Here is a 21,577-nt window from a genome sequence, read left to right on the forward strand (position 1 = left end):
AAATTCCCTTAGCCTTATATTATTCTTTATCTCTGAAGCTCAGTACCAGAGTTTACATTAACAACACGCTTCCCAAGTAGCGATAACTATATCACAGTGTAATCTTGCTGCTCAGAGGTATGCAAACTTTCATTTCTTATTCCACTGTAGGGCAGGAAAAGGAAATTTCCACCTAGGGAGTTCAGCATCATTCAACATTGATGTTACTTTTCCGACAATCCTCTGTACTAGGGAGACCATATGTCAGCCACAGTTAGCACTTAAAATTCATCAATACCCACTTACGCATGTAAAAATCTCTTTCTTCTTTGTCTCTGTATACATTTCAAACACTAGAATCAAGAACAGTAGGAAAGCAAATAGAAGAGGGGCATTGGTAGAAGAACCTTATATCTTTTTTCTCCTGGGTAGTCCAAGTAGCCATGAAACTGGAATTCACAGAATCACAGAATCACAGAATGTTAGGGATTGGAAGGGACCTCAAAAGATCATCTAGTCCAATCCCCCTGCCGGGGCAGGATTGCCTAGACCATATCACACAGGAACGCGTCCAGGCAGGTTTTGAATGTCTCCAGAGAAGGAGACTCCACAACCTCTCTGGGCAGCCTGTTCCAGTGTTCAGTCACCCTCACCGTAAAGAAGTTTTTCCTCAAATTTAAGTGGAACCTCCTGTGTTCCAGCTTGCACCCATTGCCCCTTGTCCTGTCAAGGGATGTCACTGAGAAGAGCCTGGCTCCATCCTCTTGACACTTGCCCTTTACATATTTATAAACATTAATGAGGTCACCCCTCAGTCTCCTCTTCTCTAAGCTAAAGAGACCCAGCTCCCTCAGCCTCTCCTCATAAGGGAGATGTTCCACTCCCTTAATCATCTTCGTGGCTCTGCGCTGGACTCTCTCTAGCAGTTCCCTGTCCTTCTTGAACTGAGGGGCACAGAACTGGACACAATACTCCAGATGCGGCCTCACCAGGGCAGAGTAGAGGGGGAGGAGAACCTCTCTCGACCTGCTGACCACACCCCTTCTAATACACCCCAGGATGCCATTGGCCTTCTTGGCCACAAGGGCACACTGCTGGCTCATGGTCATCCTGTTGTCCACTAGGACCCCCAGGTCCCTTTCCCCTACGCTGCTCTCCAACAGCTCTGTCCCCAACTTGTACTGGTACATGGGGTTGTTCTTGCCCAGATGCAGGACTCTGTACTTGCCCTTGTTATATTTCATTAAATTTCTCCCCGCCCAACTCTCCAGCCTGTCCAGGTCTCTCTGAATGGCTGCGCAGCCTTCCGGTGTGTCAGCCACTCCTCCCAATTTTGTGTCATCAGCGAACTTGCTGACAGTGCACTCTATTCCCTCATCCAAGTCATTAATGAATATATTGAATAGAACTGGTCCCGGAACCGACCCTTGAGGGACTCCGCTAGACACAGACCTCCAACTGGACTCTGTCCCACTGACCACTACTCTCTGGCTTCTTTCCTTCAGCCAGTTCACAATCCACCTCACTACCCGATCATCCAGACCACACTTCCCCAGTTTAGCTGCGAGGATGCTGTGGGAGACCTTGTCAAACGCTTTACTGAAATCGAGATAGACCACATCCACAGCTTTACCATCATCTATCCACCGGGTAACATCCTCATAAAAGGCTATCAAGTTGGTTGAGCAAGACTTCCCGTTGGTGAAGCCATGCTGAGTGCCCCTAATGATCCCCCTATCCTTGATGTTCCTAGAGACAGCACCAAGAACAAGTTGCTCCATCACCTTTCCAGGAATGGAGGTGAGGCTGACCGGTCTATAGTTACCCGGGTCCTCCTTCTTGCCCTTTTTGAAGACTGGAGTGACATTCGCTTTCCTCCAGTCCTCAGGCACCTCTCCCGTTGCCCACGACTTAGTAAAGATGATGGAGAGTGGCCTAGCAATGACTTCCGCCAGCTCCCTCAGCACCCACGGGTGCATCCCATCAGGGCCCATGGATTTATGGACGTCCAGGTTGCTTAATTGGTCCCTGACCCAGCCCTCATCAATCAAGACAGATTCCTCCTCTATCCTGACTTCCTCTGAGGGGTCTGGGGCTCGTCAGGACAGCCTCCAGCAGTATAGACAGAGGCAAAGAAGGCATTCAGTAACTCCGCCTTCTTTTTATCCTCTGTCTTCAGGGCCCCCACCTCATTCATCAGTGGGCCTACATTGCCTCTAGTGTTGGTTTTACCTGCAATGTATTTGAAGAAGCCCTTTCTGTTGTCCTTGACCTCTCTTGCAAGGTTTAATTCCAAGGAGGCCTTAGCTTTCCTAGTTGCCTCCCTACATTCTCTGACAACAGACTTATATTCCTCCCAAGTGGCCAGGCCCTCCTTCCACGATCTGTACACCCTCTTCTTCCACTTGAGTTTGCCCAGCAGTTCCCTGTTCAACCATGCAGGTCTCCTGGTACCCTTCCTTGACTTCCTACCTGTTGGGATGCTCTGATCTTGAGCTTGGAAGAAGCAGTCCTTGAATGCTAACCAACTATCTTGAGCCCCCTTACCTTCTAGTACCCTGTCCCATGGGATTTCCCCTAGCAATTGCTTGAAAAGGCCAAAGTTGGCCCTCCTGAAGTCCAGGGTTGTGATTCTGCTAGCTATTCTGTTCCTGCCACATGAGATCCTGAACTCTACCATCTCGTGGTCACTACAACCAAGGCTGCCCTCAACCTTCACCTCTTCAACCAGACCCTCCTTGTTAGTGAGGATCAGATCCAGCAGCGCTCCTCTCCTAGTTGGCTCATCCACCATTTGCATCAGAAAGTTATCATCAACGCACTGGAGGAACCTCCTGGACTGGAGATGGCTGGCTGAGTAGGCCTCCCAGCAAATATCAGGGTAGTTGAAATCCCCCACGACAACCAGGCCCTGTAATTGCGAGACTGCTCTCAGCTGCCTGTAGAAGGCCTCATCACCCTCCTCATCCTGATCCGGTGGCCTGTAATAGACACCCACAACAGTATCACCCCTGCCAGCCTGCCCCTTAATTCGCACCCACAAACTCTCAACTCGCTCCTGATCCGCCTCTGGACAGAACTCAATACATTCTAGCTGCTCACTCACATAAAGAGCAACTCCACCACCTCTCCTTAGTGGCCTGTCTTTCCTGAACAGGACGTAGCCATCCATTACCACATTCCAGTCATGCGAGGCGTCCCACCAAGTCTCTGTAATTGCCACTAGATCATAGCCCCCCGACCGAACACGGATTTCTAACTCCTCCTGCTTATTCCCCATGCTGCGTGCATTGGTGTACAGGCATTTGAGGGAGCGAGCTGAGCACACCGATTTCACCCTAGGGGGATGGGAGGCCTCCTGGTCTACCTCAACACTAGAGCGTTGCCCCAGTGGTGCAAGCCCAGCTACTACCCCATCCCCCTTCGAATCTAGTTTAAAGCTCTCCGAATGAGCCCTGCTAATTCCTGTCCCAGAACCCTTTTGCCCCTACGACATAAACCTTTCCCATGTATCACTGTCACGCCTGTTGTCTTATAAAACCAGCCATTATCAAAGAACCCAAAGCCCTGCCTGTAGCACCAGTCTCGTAGCCAGGCATTAATAGAGAGAATCCTACCATTCCATCCCACGTCATCACCTGAAAATGGAAGGAGGGAGGAGAAAACAACTTGTGCCCCAGACTCTTTTACCAACCGTCCTAGGGCCTTGTAGTCTTTCTTCATCCCCCTCAGACTACGGGATGCAGCTTCTTCCCCACCTGTCTGGAAGATCAGCAGGGGGTAGTAGTCTGTGGCCTTCACCAGGTTGGGGAGTTGCCTGGTGATATCCCTGATTCGGGCTCCAGGCAGGCTGCAGACCTCCCTGTGATGGGGGTCAGCTCTGCATATTGGGCCCTCAGATCCCTTTAGGAAGGAGTCTCCAACCACTAAGACTCTTCTCTTCTTCCTTGTGGAGGAGGTAGCTATACGCCCGTCAGGTTCTTCTGACTGTGGTGGGACCTCTGATATAGGTTGCCTCTCCACCACATCCCCATTGGACCGGCTGTATTCCACTAGGGCTTCATATCTATTGCTCAGAGGCACCTGTGGAGGCAAGGTAGGCAAGGAGGGCACTCGCCTTTTGCCACGGCCATAGACTTGCCTCCACTCACTCCTCTCCTCTAGGTTATTGTTTTCCACCTGAGAGGGGCAGAGTACAGGGGTCCCTCAATCCTGGGAGCTCTCTGGCAGGTGCTCCCATTTTGTTGCAGGGAGGGCAGAGCCTGGCTCCACCAGTCTATCTCCATTTCAGCCTCCCGAATGCTCCTAAGCCTTTCTACTTCGGCTTGAAGCCTTTCAACCTGGCTTTGCAGCTGTGCCGCTCGGCCGAGCGGATCATCTACATGCTCACAGCGCACACAGCCCCCTGACACCACAGAGACGGTGTAGCATTTCCTGCAGCCGGCAACCTGCACCATCGCCTCCTTCCGTGGGAGCTCTGTCTGGGTTCCCACATCCATTTTGGTCTTCTTCCACCGGGTAGATACCATTGTTCTTTCACTGAACTGGGAAATACCTGTTGGTGACACCCGTGGTTCACAGCTCCTTGGCACCTTCCTCGCCTTGTGCACTGGGAGGGAGTCAGTGCCCTCCCCAACGAGCTGCAAACAACTGCAGCCTCTCCTGCCCTGGGACACACCCAGTCACTGCTGACTCACCCAGTCACAGCTAAGTCTCTCTCTCCCCTCTGGGCAGGGACTAGTCCCTGTCCTCCAGGAGGCTTTTTATCACCCGATAACAGGGGGTGGAGCGTTTAAATCGCTTAAATCGCCCGCGGTGCCTCCAGCTACGCCCCCTCCTCTCCTGATTTGTTGCCGGGAACCTCCAGGTCCGGGTCCGGGGTCAGGAGGAAGCAGCTCGGGGCTGATGCTCGTGGGGGGCTCAGGGGGGGCCCAGAGTACGAAAAACCGCCCGGTTAAGCCCGATGTCGCCCTCACCCCCGCACTAACCTCAAGTCCCTGCCGCCGCTTTCGCTGCTGCCACCGCTGTCAGCTGTTTGTTCTGGTTTCACAGCGTTTAATTAGTGTCCAAAGATTGTTGTCCTTTATGGAGACAGAAGCATCTTTTTCACCTTGCCTTTGCTGTGTGAGGTTTGAATACTCTGCTGTCAACAGTATAAACAGTAATGATATCTTCTGTTTCCTTCTAGCTATATGTTGCCCGTGAGCAGTCCTAAAGGTTACTGTATGATTGAAATGGCTGCAGATGGAAATCCTCCTGTACAACACAGACTTTCTCTCTCATATCGATTATCTCAGGTGAGTCTGCAAAACATCAAAAAAATAGCTATTTTCTTTGAACAATTCATCAGCGTATGCGCTTTAGTTATTCTCAAAGGAAAACAGGCATTCTAACTTTTTCTAAAGGAGGAAATGTAATTCCTCCTCAGATTTCACTATGTGTGCTTAATTTCTCTTTAATATGTCTTTTCACATCAAGCATCCCTAGTATTTCCATTAATTTCTTCAGTTTACCTGACTCTGAAACTTCTATTTCAACTACCTAAAGTCCATGGAAAGAACAATGATACTGCAAGAGGAAAAATAATATGCTAGCTATGTCATTTAACTAGACCATGGTGTTGTTAGAAACAATTCAAGTATTGTTAAACAGTAATTCTGGTTACTTTTATTTGCAAGACACACTGACTAGTGAAGGGCAGTTATGAATCATCATGACTTAACCTCGTGTCAGTAGTGTTGCTAGGACTTCACTTCTGAATAGTATTGTAAAAATGACTGTCTCCATTTTGAAACTGGTACGAGAAGAAATGGGCAATAAGCCAGCTTTCCCAAATCTTGAGTTTTTCTGTTGTTCTATGTCTCCATGTTATTGCCTCTGTAATGCATTCTCTTATCACAAGATTATTTCTGCATGATAGATTTTAAATGTTTTTAGACTTGAGAATTTGAACTGTGATTGACAGCTCACTTTATAAGTTTGTTCACTAGAAGGCAGGACAGTTAGCTGTAAAGATGCTAATCATGATGTGCATCTCACAGTATGCACTGCCAGTTAATAATAGAATTTCTTCCCTGTTTCTTCCCTGAGTCAGTATCTACGTGTTTGTTCTGTCTGATATAAAGAATTAACTTGCATTAGATATTGGTATTAGCCCGATCGGTTGTCTGTTCATAGCTTCCAGATGATCAACCTGACATTCTGCTGAAAAAGGTTCCTGTGTCTCTCCCTTTATGTCTCAGGTTCATAACTCTGGTGGAATGTAAAGCTAACACTATTGGCAGCTTCTGCATAGAGAATCTAGGGAAAGAACTTACCCATCAGTACCTAATTATATAGAGAAACCAGCAATACCTTACTCATAGAAAAACTTACAGGTAGACACCTTTGATGTCATGCACTAAGATCGGACATCAGAATATTTGTGCCCCTAATCAGGAAATTTCTTTGGTTCCTAAGAAAGTCCACAACTCTTCTCTGTTTCTTTTTATGGGGGTCAATGATTAAGTTTCAGTTTGTATCGCAAGTGAAGTGAATGTTCTGGTTATCCCCCCCTTACCACACTTTGGTTCATGTTGCAGAACAATCCGGGAGCATGCCAGCTGAATTCCTTTAGGATGAAACAGTACAAAAGATGCTCTCTATGAGTGCACTTAATGTGCTGTAGCCACTAATGGGTATATCATGGCATCAAATTATACTTAATCCAGAATGACCCCTTGCATGGAATGTAGTATGAATGTCATATCCTCATGACTAACTATTACACTTACAGATCTGCTCCGAATCCGCCAGAGCCCCTATTTTCTTTACAGAATCACAGAATCAATCAGGTTGGAAGAGACCTCTGGGATCATCGAGTCCAACCATTGCCCTGACACCACCATGACAACTAGACCATGGCACTAAGTGCCATGTCCAGTCTTTCCTTAAACACATCCAGAGATGGTGACTCCACCACCTCCCTGGGCAGCCCATTCCAATGTCTAATGACCCTTTCTGAAAAGAAATTCTTCCTAATGTCCAACCTGAACCTCCCCTGGTGAAGCTTGAGGGTCTGTCCTCTTGATACAAAGTATACAAGCAAAGAAAGAAAAAAAGAAATTTCTTAACTCTAGGAGGACTAATGAATTTCTTTCTGTTACTGACCATATTAATCCTTCTTACCACTCAGACTCCAAGTGACGAAGGATATTTTCAAATTAGTATTTGAAAAGTTAAACATGAGTATTATAGAAGCTAATGTACTATTAATATAGCATTATATTAAGCCTGTTATGTTATTAACAAGACTTACAGGAATTCTTCCTGTATGCTTTCTTAAAATATATTCTGGTTAAGTCAGTTAAATTCAGAGCAGGACCTTACAGAAAGAAATGTGTATTATGGTGTACTAGCATGAGTTTGAACTTGTTAATAATGAATTATTAATAATTCATTATTAATAATGAGTTATTATGATAAAAACCATTGATGCAAGAAACTGAGCAGAGACTACTGAAGTTGTTCTGTGGTACACTGGACCTGCCCCCAGGTCCAGTGCTTTTGTAAAATAAGCCCAATAATAAAAAGATTGTGTTGCAACAGGAGTGTTAAAAACACTTTTTTAATCACAGACACTTCACGTTCCAGTCCGGTGCTTTGCTTATTTCTTGTAATAGGTTCACAAGCAGAGAGAAAATGGCCGTCTGCAAACACTACTTACAAATCTTGTCCATAGCTATGCTGGTTTATAGCTTTGTTTGAAAGGCGATAATGTCCAGTGATATGAAATGAATTTGACAAGTGCTGAGCTGATGTCTTTAAATTCCTTCCACATGAAAAATCTGATTTAATTTTATCCATGCTCTAAAAGAAGTAGGGGTTCTTTTCCTTTCCCTCCTAAATGAAAGACATTGTAAGTAGAGGAATATCTGAAGGTATTCATGTTCATTGAATCTCCAAATTTCATTTGAAATTGTCAGCAACAGATCTCCAGGAGTGATAGAAGCAAAACAAGAAACAGCAAAGCAAAATCATATGTATGTGTGAATTCCAGATATGTCAATGTCATGTTTTCTTCCTGTTCCTAGTTCTTTACAGTTGATATCTGAATATAATAGTGAAGGGCCCCTTAACTGTAAATCATCTCCTCACATAAATTCTCTCTTTGTTTTACACAAGCTGTGACATATTCTTTATTCCATTGGTTTATTCCTACTTGACTTGAATTGGCTAGGTTTCACCCACTTTCTGTATTGGTGGTATCGTACAAATAAATGCATCACAGTGTAATACATTTATGAAAAAATTATGATTTTTTCAATTCTTAGTGAGAGGCATTTAGCAAAGGAACTTAGGAATGGTGAAACTCCATGTCAGAAGTCCAGAAAGTCAGGCATCAGCTTGAAGAGTGGAATTCACAGTGCTAAATGAGTCACAGATCTCTATATGTGATGGTCAAGGGTTTGACTCCCAGGTCAGGTAGCACAGGAAATACAATACTGAGCACTAATACGATATGGTCAGTCACAGTATGAAATAATTGTGGGTGTTTCTTTGGCACCTTTACAAAGAAGTTCTAGGCATTTGTGGCTCTAGAATTTACTACCTAAAATTTTCTCTTTTCGCCTGGGCTTCAGTATAGCAGTCTGTCTTCTGTCACTCACCCAAAAATAAAAGTAAAATCTTATTTCTATATTCCCTTTATCCTGGGGCCCTGTAGGTCCCAGATCCTAAAGAAAAGCATTATCTTCAAGTCTACAGCTTCTCCTGTGTTCCTGAACCAACCCTCAACCATTTGAGCAACCTGGTCTAGTGGGAAGGTGTCCCTGCCTGTGGGAGAGGGGTTGGAACCAGATGATCTTTAAGGTCCCTTCCAACCCAAACCGTTCTATGATTCTATGAATGTAAAACTCATAGTATAGAAATGAGGGAAGCAATGAGAAAACCTTACCATGATCATTGTGGTTAAGGCTGGGAATTCCAATTTGTGTTTCATGGGATATATGTTCTCTTACATATTTGAAAATATGCAAACACATTAAACCACCCTCTTTCTATTATTTTTTTTCTTAAAAGAGAACCACATTTAAGAAAATAAACCCTTCAGAAACTACCATAATTTTTGGCTATTTCCTTTATCTCTAATTATTATTCATTCATTGCTTACAGGAAGATCACAAATCACGTTCTTTTCTGATGATTCTCTTCTTGTTTCTGCAGATCACCTTTGGATCAATCTTCCTTGGAAATGTTCCTGTTCATGAAAAGGTTCATCGATGTGCTGGACAGATACATGGCTACAAAGGATGCATTAGGGATTTTCAAGTTAACAACAAGGAGTTGTTCATCATAGATGAGGCTCTTGGAGGGAGGAATGTTGAGAACTGCAATGTTCCAATATGTGATTATCATCCATGTCGCAATGGTGGGACCTGCACTAGGTAAGAGTTACGTCTTTAATCATTTTATCATCTGTTTACACTCTGTGGCTGGTAGGTTTGTCCTTAAATGAGAAATTACTATAATTTTCTGTGTAATGAAGTAATCACCAGTCTTTTGTCCTGATAATATTAAATAGAAAATGTGACATCTTCATGCCAACCAGAGAGATTTTATACCTTATTTGCTTACATGAAAAGAGATATAAAATGTAATTACATTGCCCACACTGTACACATATTGGGTTGCTGCCAGAATTCCTTAGCAATAAACTAGATCAGTTCCCCTACAAGGCTCAGTGACTAAATCAGACTCTTTGTATAGATAGTTTGGACAGAAACACGTAAGATCTCATTCTTCTGTCTAACAGCTCTGTATCTTACTAGGCCTTGTACCCTCACACATCTTCATAGTGTGCTCCTGAGTACACAGCATAGGCCTTCATCATATGAAAACACTAACAAGTAAGTTAGCACCTTCAGCATGTGTGAAGAAGTATTGTCAAAGAACCTTTGAAAGTTAAAGTGCATCATGCTGAATGAGGAAATGGGGTCCAAAAGAGAAATGAACTAAAAGCACATAGGATGATGGTTCAGTTGAATGATGGGTCAATTGAAGCACAGTAACTTTTTAAGCCATAGTAACATGATCATTGTCTAAAGCACTCAGCATTTAGGAACCACATTTTTGTTTAAAATTGATAGAATTTGTGAAGTAGCTGTCATGTCTATTTTTAAAATTGTACTTCAGCTTCAAGGCAAGTGCTGAACAGAACATAGTCTAAAGTTCTTTTACAGCTCTGGACCACTGTGTTCGTCTTAGGTTGAGGAAACCTTGAATCAAAGTTTTGAGGTGGTTCTCTGCTTCTCTTGGTTGATGTGAGCACACAAAGAACACCAAACAGGTTTTTGATCTCTAAGCCTTGTTTGACTAGGGCACAAATGAGGGCAAGACAACTTTATGAAAACACACAATTTGCCTACCCAACTGGTGAAACTGAGTATGTACTTCAGAGTAATGAATCTTTTTTTCCTCTGTTGTTCCTTGCTATATCTCTGTCATTCTACTGCTTGGCCTGTCATCTAATTATGGAATACTGTTTCGTTTAAAGCCTGGGTCCTGAATAATTCATGACCATTGGATTTTTTTCCTGCCTTTCTGCTTTCCATCTGCTGGCCTCAACCCTTTTCAGAAATGCTTTTGTTCTGAAATGGGTCACTGCTCTTCCGTACAGAGGAGTCATGGAAAACTGCATGTGCAAACCAGGGATAAACAGTGCTATAGAAGCATGATTTTCATGATTTTCTACAGCAGCCAGCTGATTTTCAGGGACCACGTTCTTCAAGCCCAAGAATGTTCCATTCCAATGAGCAGGAAATCAAGTGGCAGGAAGCCTGCATGGATGAACAAGATGCTCCTGACAAAACTCAAACACCAAAAGGAAGCATACAAGAGGCAGAAGCATGGCCAGATGAGCTGGAAGGAATATAGAGAAAATGTCCAAATACGCTGATATGGGGTTAGGAAAGCCAAAGTCCATCTGGAGACTAATCTGTCGGGACATGCAGGGCAAAACGAAATGCTTCTGTAAGTACATCAGCAGCAAATGGAAGACTTGGGAAAATGTGGGCTTGCTACTGAAGGGGGCAGATGTTCTGGTGACAAAGTATCTGGAAAAGACTGAAATACACAGTGCTGCCTTTGCCTCAGTCTTTATTGGTAAGACTGGCCTTCAGGAATCCTATTCCTCTCAGACCTGTAGGAGAAAGTCTACATCAAGGAAGACTTACCCTTGGTGGAGGAGGATCATGTTAGGGAATGTTTAAACCAACTGGACACGTTGAGTCCATGGAACCTGATGGGGTTCACACATGAGTGCTGAGGGAGCTATATGATGTCATAGCAAGGTCAATCCTGATAATCTCTGAAAGATCAAGGTGATGGGGAGAGGTTCCTAAGGACTAGAAGACTACCTTCAGGAAGGGCAAGAAGGAGGATCTGAGCAACTACAGGATGGTTAGCCTCACCTTGATCTATGGGAAGCTGATGGAGAAAATTTTCCTGGAAACAGTTTCCAAACATGTGAAGGACAAGGAAGTGGTTGGGAGTGGTCAACATGGATTTATGAAGGGGAAGTTGTGTTTAACCAACCTGATGGCCTTCCACAATGAGATGACTGGCTTGATTGATGAGGGAAGATCACTGGATGTTGTTTACTTGACTTTAGTAAGGCTTCAACACTGCTACCCATAACTTCTATAGTGGCAAACTGATTAAGTACTGGCTAGGTAAGTGCACAGTGAAGTGAACTGAAAACTGGCTGAAGGGCAGGCTCAAAAAGCACAAAAGATCAGTGACACAAATTCTAGCTGGAGACTGATCACTAGCAGAGGACCTCAAATCTCAATACTGTATCCAATACCATTTATCTTCATTAATGACCTATAAGATGGGACAGGGTGCACCCCAGAAACAAGGGTTAAATACAAAGCCAGGAGGAGTGATTGATGCAGCAGACAGGTCTGCTACCATTCAGAGGGACCTCGACAAGCTGGAGAAATGAGCCAACAGGAATCTCATACTGTTCAACGGAGAGAAATGCAGTGTCTTGCACTTGGGGTGGAATAACCCCAGGCACCAGTATAGGCTGAGGACTGACTGGCTGGAAAGCAGCTTTGCAGAAAAAGACTTGCCAGTTCTGGTGGACAACTAGTTGACCATGAGCCAGCAATGTGCGTTACTGACAAAGAAAGCCAACAGCATCTAGGGCTGCATTAGAGAGAGTGGGTCAAGGGAGGTCATTCTTTCTCTCTCTTCTCACCTGGTTTTCTGGTTTTCATATGTACGTACATACATTCTTCAGTAAGTTCACAAACTGTCCATATTTGGTAAGCTTCACCTTCATAGGACGATCTAGATGCCATGTTTCACATCCAAGTTCATACTGTTCACTTACCAGAACAGAATTTGCTTTTTCAGAGGCTGATCATTTCTCTTAGCTGTCAAAACTGCCGACAAAAGCTGTCACAACAGATTAGCTCTCACGATTTGGAGATCTCACTTGGAAAGTTTACTAGGTAGTGGTCTTTACAGGAGCAATCCCTGCAGCTCCAAAAAATGGAGTCCTGAAGCTCCATTTTTTCCTCAGTGTGTGCAACGTTCTCTTTCCTGGAGAGTTAAACATATATGTGAGAACAGACTGCTCCATCACTGTATAACATGTAATCAACCAAATCACTTCTGCTTTGCTAAGAAGTGTGACAGATCTAAAAGATTCACTTCTTAATAAGTCATCTACCTATCTGCACCAATTTCTTTGTAGAGGATGTAAACATGGTGGCAAGTTGGGATGTAAATTTGCCTGTGCTAGCAGCCATTTTTCAGGAGTACTGGCAGGTGTTTTACACAGACTCTGCCTGACAGAATGCCAGGGTCAGAAACCCCTTTGGGGAATGCTTCAGTTTGCTGTATACCAATTCCATTTTCCACAGGTTTGAGCAGGTTGAGGACATATGGGAAAACAATGACTTGCATACCTCCTGATCAACCTTGGCAGGTCTGGCTCCAGAACAGAACTCTGAACACTCCATAAAGTTTGTCCCTTGGCATCTGTTGTCTTAAGGCCTAAGCCCAGTGCTTCAGTGTGTGAGGCATATTCCAAAAGGAATAGTGAGAAATTCTGTGCTATAGACTCTTCCTACACTTCTTTGCAGTGTAATACTAGGAATCTATTTAGCGAATGTGCATACTGTAACAAACTCTATTCAGTAAATGGATGAATTTATGTGTGTTGGGCTTGTTGTCACCTTCTTCCGTCAGTGCTTTGGTTGCAAACATCTTTTGGTACCCCTTGTAGCTGAAAGATACAAGTTTCTCCCCTCACTCCACTTTAATTTATTAGTTGCTTTATCCTAGCAACTATTTGATTAATTACTTGGTCATCAACCTGTAGTGGTCATGTCATGTGTGGAGCAGGAGAATTGAAAAGCCAGAGGTGGACATTTTGTGTATAGTTTATAGGCAAAACTTTCCAGGCTTAAGGCCCAGTGTTCAAGTGGTGCATGTGGACTATACAACTGTGTTATCTTCAGATAATGAGTTTATATTCATAAGACTGCAGCCCATGAGAGCCATAAATAATCTATAGTGTTAAAAATATTCCAATCTACATCATTAATTGTCCATTTGCGTGTTTGTTACTGCAAAAAAACTTATATTAAAAAAAAATTCAGATGAAAGAAGCAACAATTTGATGATTCATATAAAACTATTATTGACTTGTTTAAGATTTTGCCAGTTGTTTCAACTACACTGCTTCGTGGCAAAAAAAAAAAAAAAGATTTTTCATTGCATGTTATTATTCAGGTGCTTGGCAACTAACTAATGCTTTGCTTCTGAAAGGCCATGAAGTATTACATAGCAAATATCTCAGCTGTGTTTTATGATGAACACTGAAGTTTGTCAACACATACTGCTGGGCATAGACAGGTGTGTTTCATAAGAAACATTTTTTGCAGTCATTCTTAAAATAAAGTTACTTGCCTTTTCTCATCATCAAAGTAGAAAAATCGTATTGTAGTGTTCATCCTACTAATTACAATAATTACGCAGAAGAAGTGTATTTAGCAGAAAAAAAATGTTTTCTTTGTATTTTTGGTAGCAAGAGACAGGGATTAGTATGCACCTAGTTTTCAGATACAACATTTCAGGATGCAGCAAGGGCCAGCAGCTCCCTGTGGTCTGGTCATTGGTTGCATCAGGTGCTCCCGCGGGGCTGGTCAAGGGCAGAGCCCGGCAGCCAGAGCCTGTCCCATTGCCCCAGCCAGGAGCAGGGCAGCCAGAGTACAATGAGACAGCCCCAGCCCCATGCATCAGGCACATCCCTGGGGATGGTGGCAGGCTGAGGCCAGGCTGGGATATTGGTCCAGTGGTGGGGGATCAGGATCAAGCCCAGTGAGGGGAACCAGGGTCAGACACAGATCTAAGATGGCCAGGCATGGCCGTGGTGATGGGGACAGGCTACACAATCACCATTTTGCTGTGAAACTACTGAATGTATCATATTGTGGAATTGGAAACCTCTAGTTATTGTCATTCTTTTTACGTTAAGATCTGCTCCACTTTCATTAAAAAAAAAAAAAGTGCTATCTGGTTTCCATTTATATTTTAACTAAAAAAATCTGTCTGTGTATAGGACAAAAGCCATTCCGTTTCAAGAGTATTTTAACATATGCTATATCCAATGAGTGGTTCACTACAAATCTAAATTTCTAATTCTTTACATAGGCATTATTTTATTAGTTTTTAAAACCAATGTACTCTCCTATGTAAATGCTCTACTGCTTTTTCGAAGCACTTCTGCAAGTTCACTAAATCTTTTACTGCACTTTACATCCATGCTAATGTAGAATTCCAGAGACTGGTTAATTTCAGAGGAAAAAATCACAGCTATTCAGTAAATTTAGGATTTGAGTGTCATGTAGTTCTATGACTAATTTTGTGAATTCGAAGCTCATTGGATTTGAAAGTATGTGTTTGAAAAGGGTATGGAAAGATTAACCTAGGAAGCTCTTAATATTCTGTGTGGCCCCCTGATCATATGAGCCAGATGTTTCAAACCAAGCTTAGTATTAATTAAGAAGACACATCTGTGTGTGGGAAATGAACTTATAAAATTACTTCACCAATGATTTGACAATTATGTCAGCCACTACACTAGTAATAGTTGATTAATACATTTGTTTTAAACTGTATGAAGACTCAAGAAAAAGTAAACATAGACAAGCTTAGCTTTTATAGTGCAGAGTACAATAAGTTAATTGCTCCCACAAACGGTCATGTTTCCAGTGTCTCAAACTATGCTCACAGTGATTGTTCTTACTGTTGTTCTTCCCCATGTATTGGTGCAGCAGATGGGTCCATTAATGTTAATCAATTAACGAAGACTGAAAAATCAAACTCAATTAGCAATAAATTTCAATAGAGAGACACTTCAAATTTCAACCACCATGAATGCTGTAATCACCAAAAATACACAAGGAATGCAGTTTTTCGATTTCCGTCACCTGATAATGTAAGAAATACCTTCCTAGATATGTAGGTCTCATTTTGCTGGTACCTTTTCAGCTATAAATAGGAAAAGCCATATTTTAAATCATAATTCAGAAACTAACTGTGTTCTGCACGCTGGGGCATCGTGCAATTCTTCTTAAGCCTTAAAGAACTGATCACCAAATGAAAAATTCCATCCAGACTGTTTCCTAAAGTTCATCTAATAAGGTTTTGAATGCCTTTTTTTAAAGTTATAAAATGAGTTCTACGTTACCTTGCTTGTAAGTTAAAGGAAATTCTATAGATGAACTTGGTTAAGTGATAGAATTCCATATGTTGCAGATACTGAGGAGACTAGGTGAAATGAATTAACAAATTATGTGGTCTCTTTTTAGTATATATCCTCAATGTTAATTAAAATAAACAGTAGAAAAAGTCATTATGAATATGACTGGTTTTAGGGGAAAAAAAAAAAGGAGCTCAAACTGTAGGCTTTGGAGACACTAAAATGTTCTTTTCAACTTTTTTTTCATCTCATTTTCCATTTCAAAGGTTAGTCATGGTGAACCTTTCCCAGATCATGTGCCAGAAACACTTCTTGTGCTTCCTTGTGCCCGTAAGCCAAAAATGCTTGGTATGTCAGTCTTTGGCTGAAGATCATAGAATCATAGAATCATAGAAGGGTTTGGGTTGGAAGGGACCTTAAAGATCATCTAGTTCCAACACCCCTGCCACAGGCAGGGACACCTTTCCTCTAGACCAGGTTGCTCAAAGCCTCATCCAACCTGGCCTTAAACACTGTCAGGGAGGGGGCAGCCACAACTTCTCTGGGCAACCTGTTCCACTCTCACCACCCTCACAGTAAAGAATTTATTCCTAAAATCTAATCTAAATCTACCCTCTTTCAGTTTAAAACCATTCCCCCTCGTCCTGTCACTACTTACCCTTGTAAAAAGCCCCTCTCCCGCTTTCCTGTAGGCACCCTTCAGATACTGGAAGGCTTCTAGAAGGTGTTCCCGGAGCCTTCTCTTCTCCAGGCTGAAGAGCCCCAACTCTCTCAGCCTGTCTTCATAGGAGAGGTGCTCCAACCCCCTCATTGTCTTCGTGGCCCTCCTCTGGACTCCCTCCAACAGCTCCATGTCCTTCTTATGTTGGGGGCCCCAGAGCTGAACGCAGCACTCCAGGTGGGGTCTCACGAGAGCGGAGTAAAGGGGCAGTATCACCTCCCTCAGCCTGCTGGCCACACTTCTTTTGATGCAGTCCAGATTATGGTTGGCCTTCTGGGCTGCAAGCACACACTGCCGGCTCATGTTGAGCTTCTCATCAACCATCACCCCCAAGTCCTTCTCCTCAGGGTTGCTCTCAATCCATTCTCCACCCAGCCTGTGTTTGTGCTTGGGATTGCCCCGACCCACATGCAGGACCTTGCACTTGGCCTTGTTGAACTTCATGCGGTTTGCACAGGCCCATCTCTCAAGCCTGTCAAGGTCCCTCTGGATGGCATCCCTTCCCTCCAGCGTGTCAACCACACCGCACAGCTTGGTGTCGTCAGCAAACTTGCTGAGGGCGCACTCAATCGCACTGAAGATATTCAGCTAAGGATAGGCTTTTATGTCTTTATTAATGCTTTTATCACATTTGTAGCACAGAGCTGCAGTTTGCTTCCAGCTCACAAAATCTGATTTGTGTGTTTGTTGAACTAAAGATAAAATTGTTACACGAGAATGAGTAAGTGCCCATTTTCATACCAAGGAGAACCGAAGCAACTCCCAAAACTGCTAAAAGCATTGCAGGCCAAATTTTTAGAATTGCTCATGGATTTCCCATCACTGCTTTAGATGGACATGTTTCTGGGTAAGAGAGGAACCAGCTAGTCAGAAATAGCAGAATTGATCATATATCAAGGATCTTTTTATAGATCTATTTTATAGACTAAGAGACCCAGGCAAACATATTATCTAGAACGTCCGTTGTTGGGTTTTTTACAAATCTAAACCGTATTTAACTTCACTAAGATCCATATTAAGTCCAGGACTTATGTTTTAAGTGCCACTGTGTTCACCTCTTGCAGAAAGATAAACCAAAGAGATTAAATTTCTTTTTAGTTGATTTGCAAAGGAAGAAGATTTCCAGATGGGAGTTGTATATTCTCACACCTTTTCAGAATTTGTGCCACATGCACTTATGTAATACTGATTTGTATGAAGAAGGCAACCTACTTCCTTTTAAAGGGCTGTTTTTTGGGCAGATCTGTCAATACTAAAGATGCTTACATGTTTTACAGCTCGGGAAACTGCCGGTATTATTATTATGATTCATGTTTACACACACCATTATTTAGGAAGACTAGTTTGGGGACCTGAATTTTTTGAATCCTGTACTTTTAATGAGATTAGGTAGATAGTATAGCTGGAGTTCGACATTTATGAAAGAGATTCACGTTTGGAAATCCATTGTTTTTTCTAATGCTTACTTCAAATTGGGCTTTGGTGAAGAAAAGAATTAATTTAAATTTATTTCCAAATTGTTTTCTTTTTCTGGCAGAGAGATTGTTCATCGTTTCAGGTTCCACATGATCTTAGGAAAAATTAATGCCATTCTTACTAAGAAAAATCTTTCATGTCATTTTTGAGCAGTATGAAAGATAATGCCTTTGAGCTTCTCAGAATGACCAAAATCCTGTTGGACATGTGCTTGTTACATCATATTTTCACAGGAAAGTCAAATAAGCAAAAGGGAAAATTTCATCTCCAATTTTCCTAACATTAGGTATTAACAGATAAGAGAACTCATTTATCCAGGTTGATCTTTCTGGCAAAAGGAATTGCATTTGGCTTAAGCCCCACATAAAAGCTCTGCACACTTTTTTCTGAACTAAATCTGCAGTTCTCCCACCTTAGTCTTCCTTAAAGTGCAAACAGAAAACTGAAATTTTAACCCCAGCTTTTTGCCCTTGAAGTTTGGATAGTAAATTGCTCTAATCCACAGTTGTATTAGGATATCTATTTCAAGACCAAATTAGTTGAACTAGATGTGTCTCACTCTTGGCATCAGAAACACATTCCCATTTTATCGTACCTTATTTCTTATGCATTATATTCCTCAGATTATAGTAGTATGGAGAAGATATTTGACAATTCCCTTAAGCTGGCAGTGTTAAGAGCTGATGTTTTAGATTTTAGACAAAACCCCCAGGAAATTGTGCAATGATAATGTATGAGGAAATAGCAAATTACAAGTTCGTAAATATTATTGGATATGCTAGTACTTAACTGTTGTTCTTTTAAATTAAGCATAATTTATATTTAAATTAACTTAAAATATGCAACTTCTTTACTAATGATTAAAATGTGGTACACTCTTCAGAATTTGTTTACTTCAGAACATCATTTTATCGTAGAAGTATTGTTGAAATAACAGATTCTGGCAGTTGAAAAATAACCCAAGCAAACAAGTTAGAAAAAGTGATGATCAAAGAGTAAACTTATCTCTGTTTTTAATTTAGAGAATGTATTTTAATTTATAGAATGTTGTCATTCTATTAAAAGACATTCTATTGTATTTTAATTTATAGAATGTTGTCATTCTATTAAAAATGTCTGTGGAAAGTGAAATGTTCATGTTCTCAGATCCGCAGATTTAGTATTTGACCAGTGTGAAAAGTAACGTGCTGAAAACAGAGCATGTAGGAAAACCAAGGATCCAAATATAAATAGGACTTTAAATTTCTGACTGTTTAGATAATGTGCAAGCTGTGCACAAAATTTGTTAAACATGATTATACATCATCTCAATTCAATTGTACTTAAATCAGAGAAGCTGCCATGGCTAAAATTTTAGTGTGGGTATTGAAATACCAGTAAGTGTCATTCTAATACCAGTCATTTTAGAATGTTTTGACTCCATTCCCAGAAATACTATGTAAAATCATTTTTGAGAATTACAGCACAACCAAATCAACATTTCTGATAGCTTTGATTCCAGAAGGGGTACCGTGTTTGGAGGAGTTTTAAAACACAACATATCAGCAAAATGAATTGAATACTGTCTTTTTCCATGGCCAATGAGATGTTCAAGTATATGTAGAAATACTCAAAACACTATTCATACATATTTGTCCACCTTGAGAAGTAGTGCAAAGATTCTTATAAGAATTTCGCTCTGCTATAAATTCTGACAAATAGTATAGCTGGTACCGTTTGTTTGTTACAAGTTGTATCATATGTAGTATGTGCAAAATGTGCAATATTCTTTGTACTAATGGTTTTCCAGAATTCCACAGAGATAATCCTTTCAGTGACACGTGTAAGTTTTCCGTAAGGACTCATTATATGCTCTAGCTATTTACTGTACGATATCACAATAAAATTACAAGGCTGGTACTGCAGAAGATGAATAATGCACTACCTCTGTTATATGTTAGAACATTTATTCCTTTGCTGCTAACCTAACATATACACCTACCTACTAGTGATAGATTTCTACACTTCAAGCAGCGACAATTACATAAGGGAGAAAAAAATTATGAAATTTCAGTCCTGACTAGCATGATTGATTGGAGATTGAACAGGGGAGAACTCCGTTGTTCTGAATCCCTGTTTTGGGGAGCTTATCACTGAAAGGACGAGTGAAGTTTATCTGAGGTCACAGAATAGAACAGATTTTGATTGTGGTTTCAAGAAACCTTCTTCACCTTCAGTATCTTGTTGAATTCAAGGACATGCTTAATATTCAAATGGAATTTGGGAGGTCTGGTTATGAGGTATCATATTGATACAGAAGGTTACCGTGTCACCAAATTTGTTTTTGTTACTTTATTTCTTTCTCAGTAACAGCATTTATTTAAGTTTGCTTTTTAGAAAGATAGAAAATTGTTGTGGGTTTTTTTTTTACCAGTAACTCTTGTATTTAGGACTTCGTAAAACCAGCCAACTTTGTGGTCATGTGTACAGCTTAATACAAAGAGTGGTACCCACAATAGTCATGGGAATTTCATGCAGTGTATGCATGCATATAATGTATTTAGATTAAGCTTCTTTTAGCTAGCCAAACCTAGCTAAAAGATAGCTTTTAGGGAGGAGAAAAGACAGAAATAGAGGAGGCATTCTACCTGTACCCAGAGTATCCTCAAGTGTCCAGCTGACTATTCAAAGGCAAAGGTAACCTCACTTTTTTCTCACTGCCCATTGTTGTGGGTCAATACATGTGGTGCTTGTACGGTCTTCCCCACAACTGCCTCTGATTATTTCAGATTAAATATCAGTCTCCCACAGCATCCTCACAGCTAAACCGAGGAAATGTGGTCTGGATGATCGGGTAGTGAGGTGGATTGTGAACTGGCTGAAGGAAAGAAGCCAGAGAGTGGCGGTCAATGGGACAGACTCTAGTTGGAGGCCTGTGTCTAGCGGAGTCCCTCAAGGGTCGGTACTGGGACCAGTACTATTCAATATATTCATTAATGACTTGGACGAGGGAATAGAGTGCACTGTCAGCAAGTTCGCTGATGACACAAAATTGGGAGGAGTGGCTGACACACCAGAAGGCTGTGCTGCCATTCAGAGAGACGTGGACAGGCTGGAGAGTTGGGCGGGGAGAAATTTAATGAAATATAACAAGGGCAAGTACAGAGTCCTGCATCTGGGCAAGAACAACCCCATGTACCAGTATAAGTTGGGGACAGACCTGTTGGAGAGCAGCGGAGGGGAAAGGGACCTGGGGGTCCTAGTGGACAGCAGGATGACCATGAGGCAGCAGTGTGCCCTTGTGGCCAAGAAGGCCAATGGCATCCTGGGGTGTATTAGAAGGGGTGTGGTTAGTAGGTCAAGAGAGGTTCTCTTCCCCCTCTACTCTGTCCTGGTGAGGCCGCATCTGAAATATTGTGTCCAGTTCTGGGCCCCTCAGTTCAAGAAGGACAGGGAACTGCTAGAGAGAGTCCAGCACAGAGACACAAAGATGATTAAGGGGGTTGAACATCTCCCTTATGAGGAGAGGCTGAGGGAGCTGGGTCTCTTTAGCTTAGAGAAGAGGAGACTGAGGGGTGACCTCATTAATGTTTATAAATATGTAAAGGGCAAGTGTCACGAGGATGGAGCCAGGCTCTTCTCAGTAACATCCATTGACAGGA

At 42.2% G+C, this 21,577-nt stretch overlaps 1 protein-coding gene across 1 annotated transcript in view; it reads left to right on the forward strand.

Annotated features, from left to right (window-relative positions):
* The window catches only part of EYS (eyes shut homolog), a 1,023,158-nt gene that overhangs the window by 880,361 nt on the left and 121,220 nt on the right, over window positions 1-21,577 (forward strand). The window contains 2 exon segments of the mRNA XM_068405393.1: window positions 5,168-5,276; window positions 9,184-9,404. Of these exon segments, the coding sequence (XP_068261494.1) occupies window positions 5,168-5,276; window positions 9,184-9,404 (330 nt within the window).

This window comes from Nyctibius grandis, chromosome 1 (assembly GCF_013368605.1).
Source record: "Nyctibius grandis isolate bNycGra1 chromosome 1, bNycGra1.pri, whole genome shotgun sequence".
NCBI classification, from domain to species: Eukaryota; Metazoa; Chordata; class Aves; order Nyctibiiformes; family Nyctibiidae; genus Nyctibius; species Nyctibius grandis.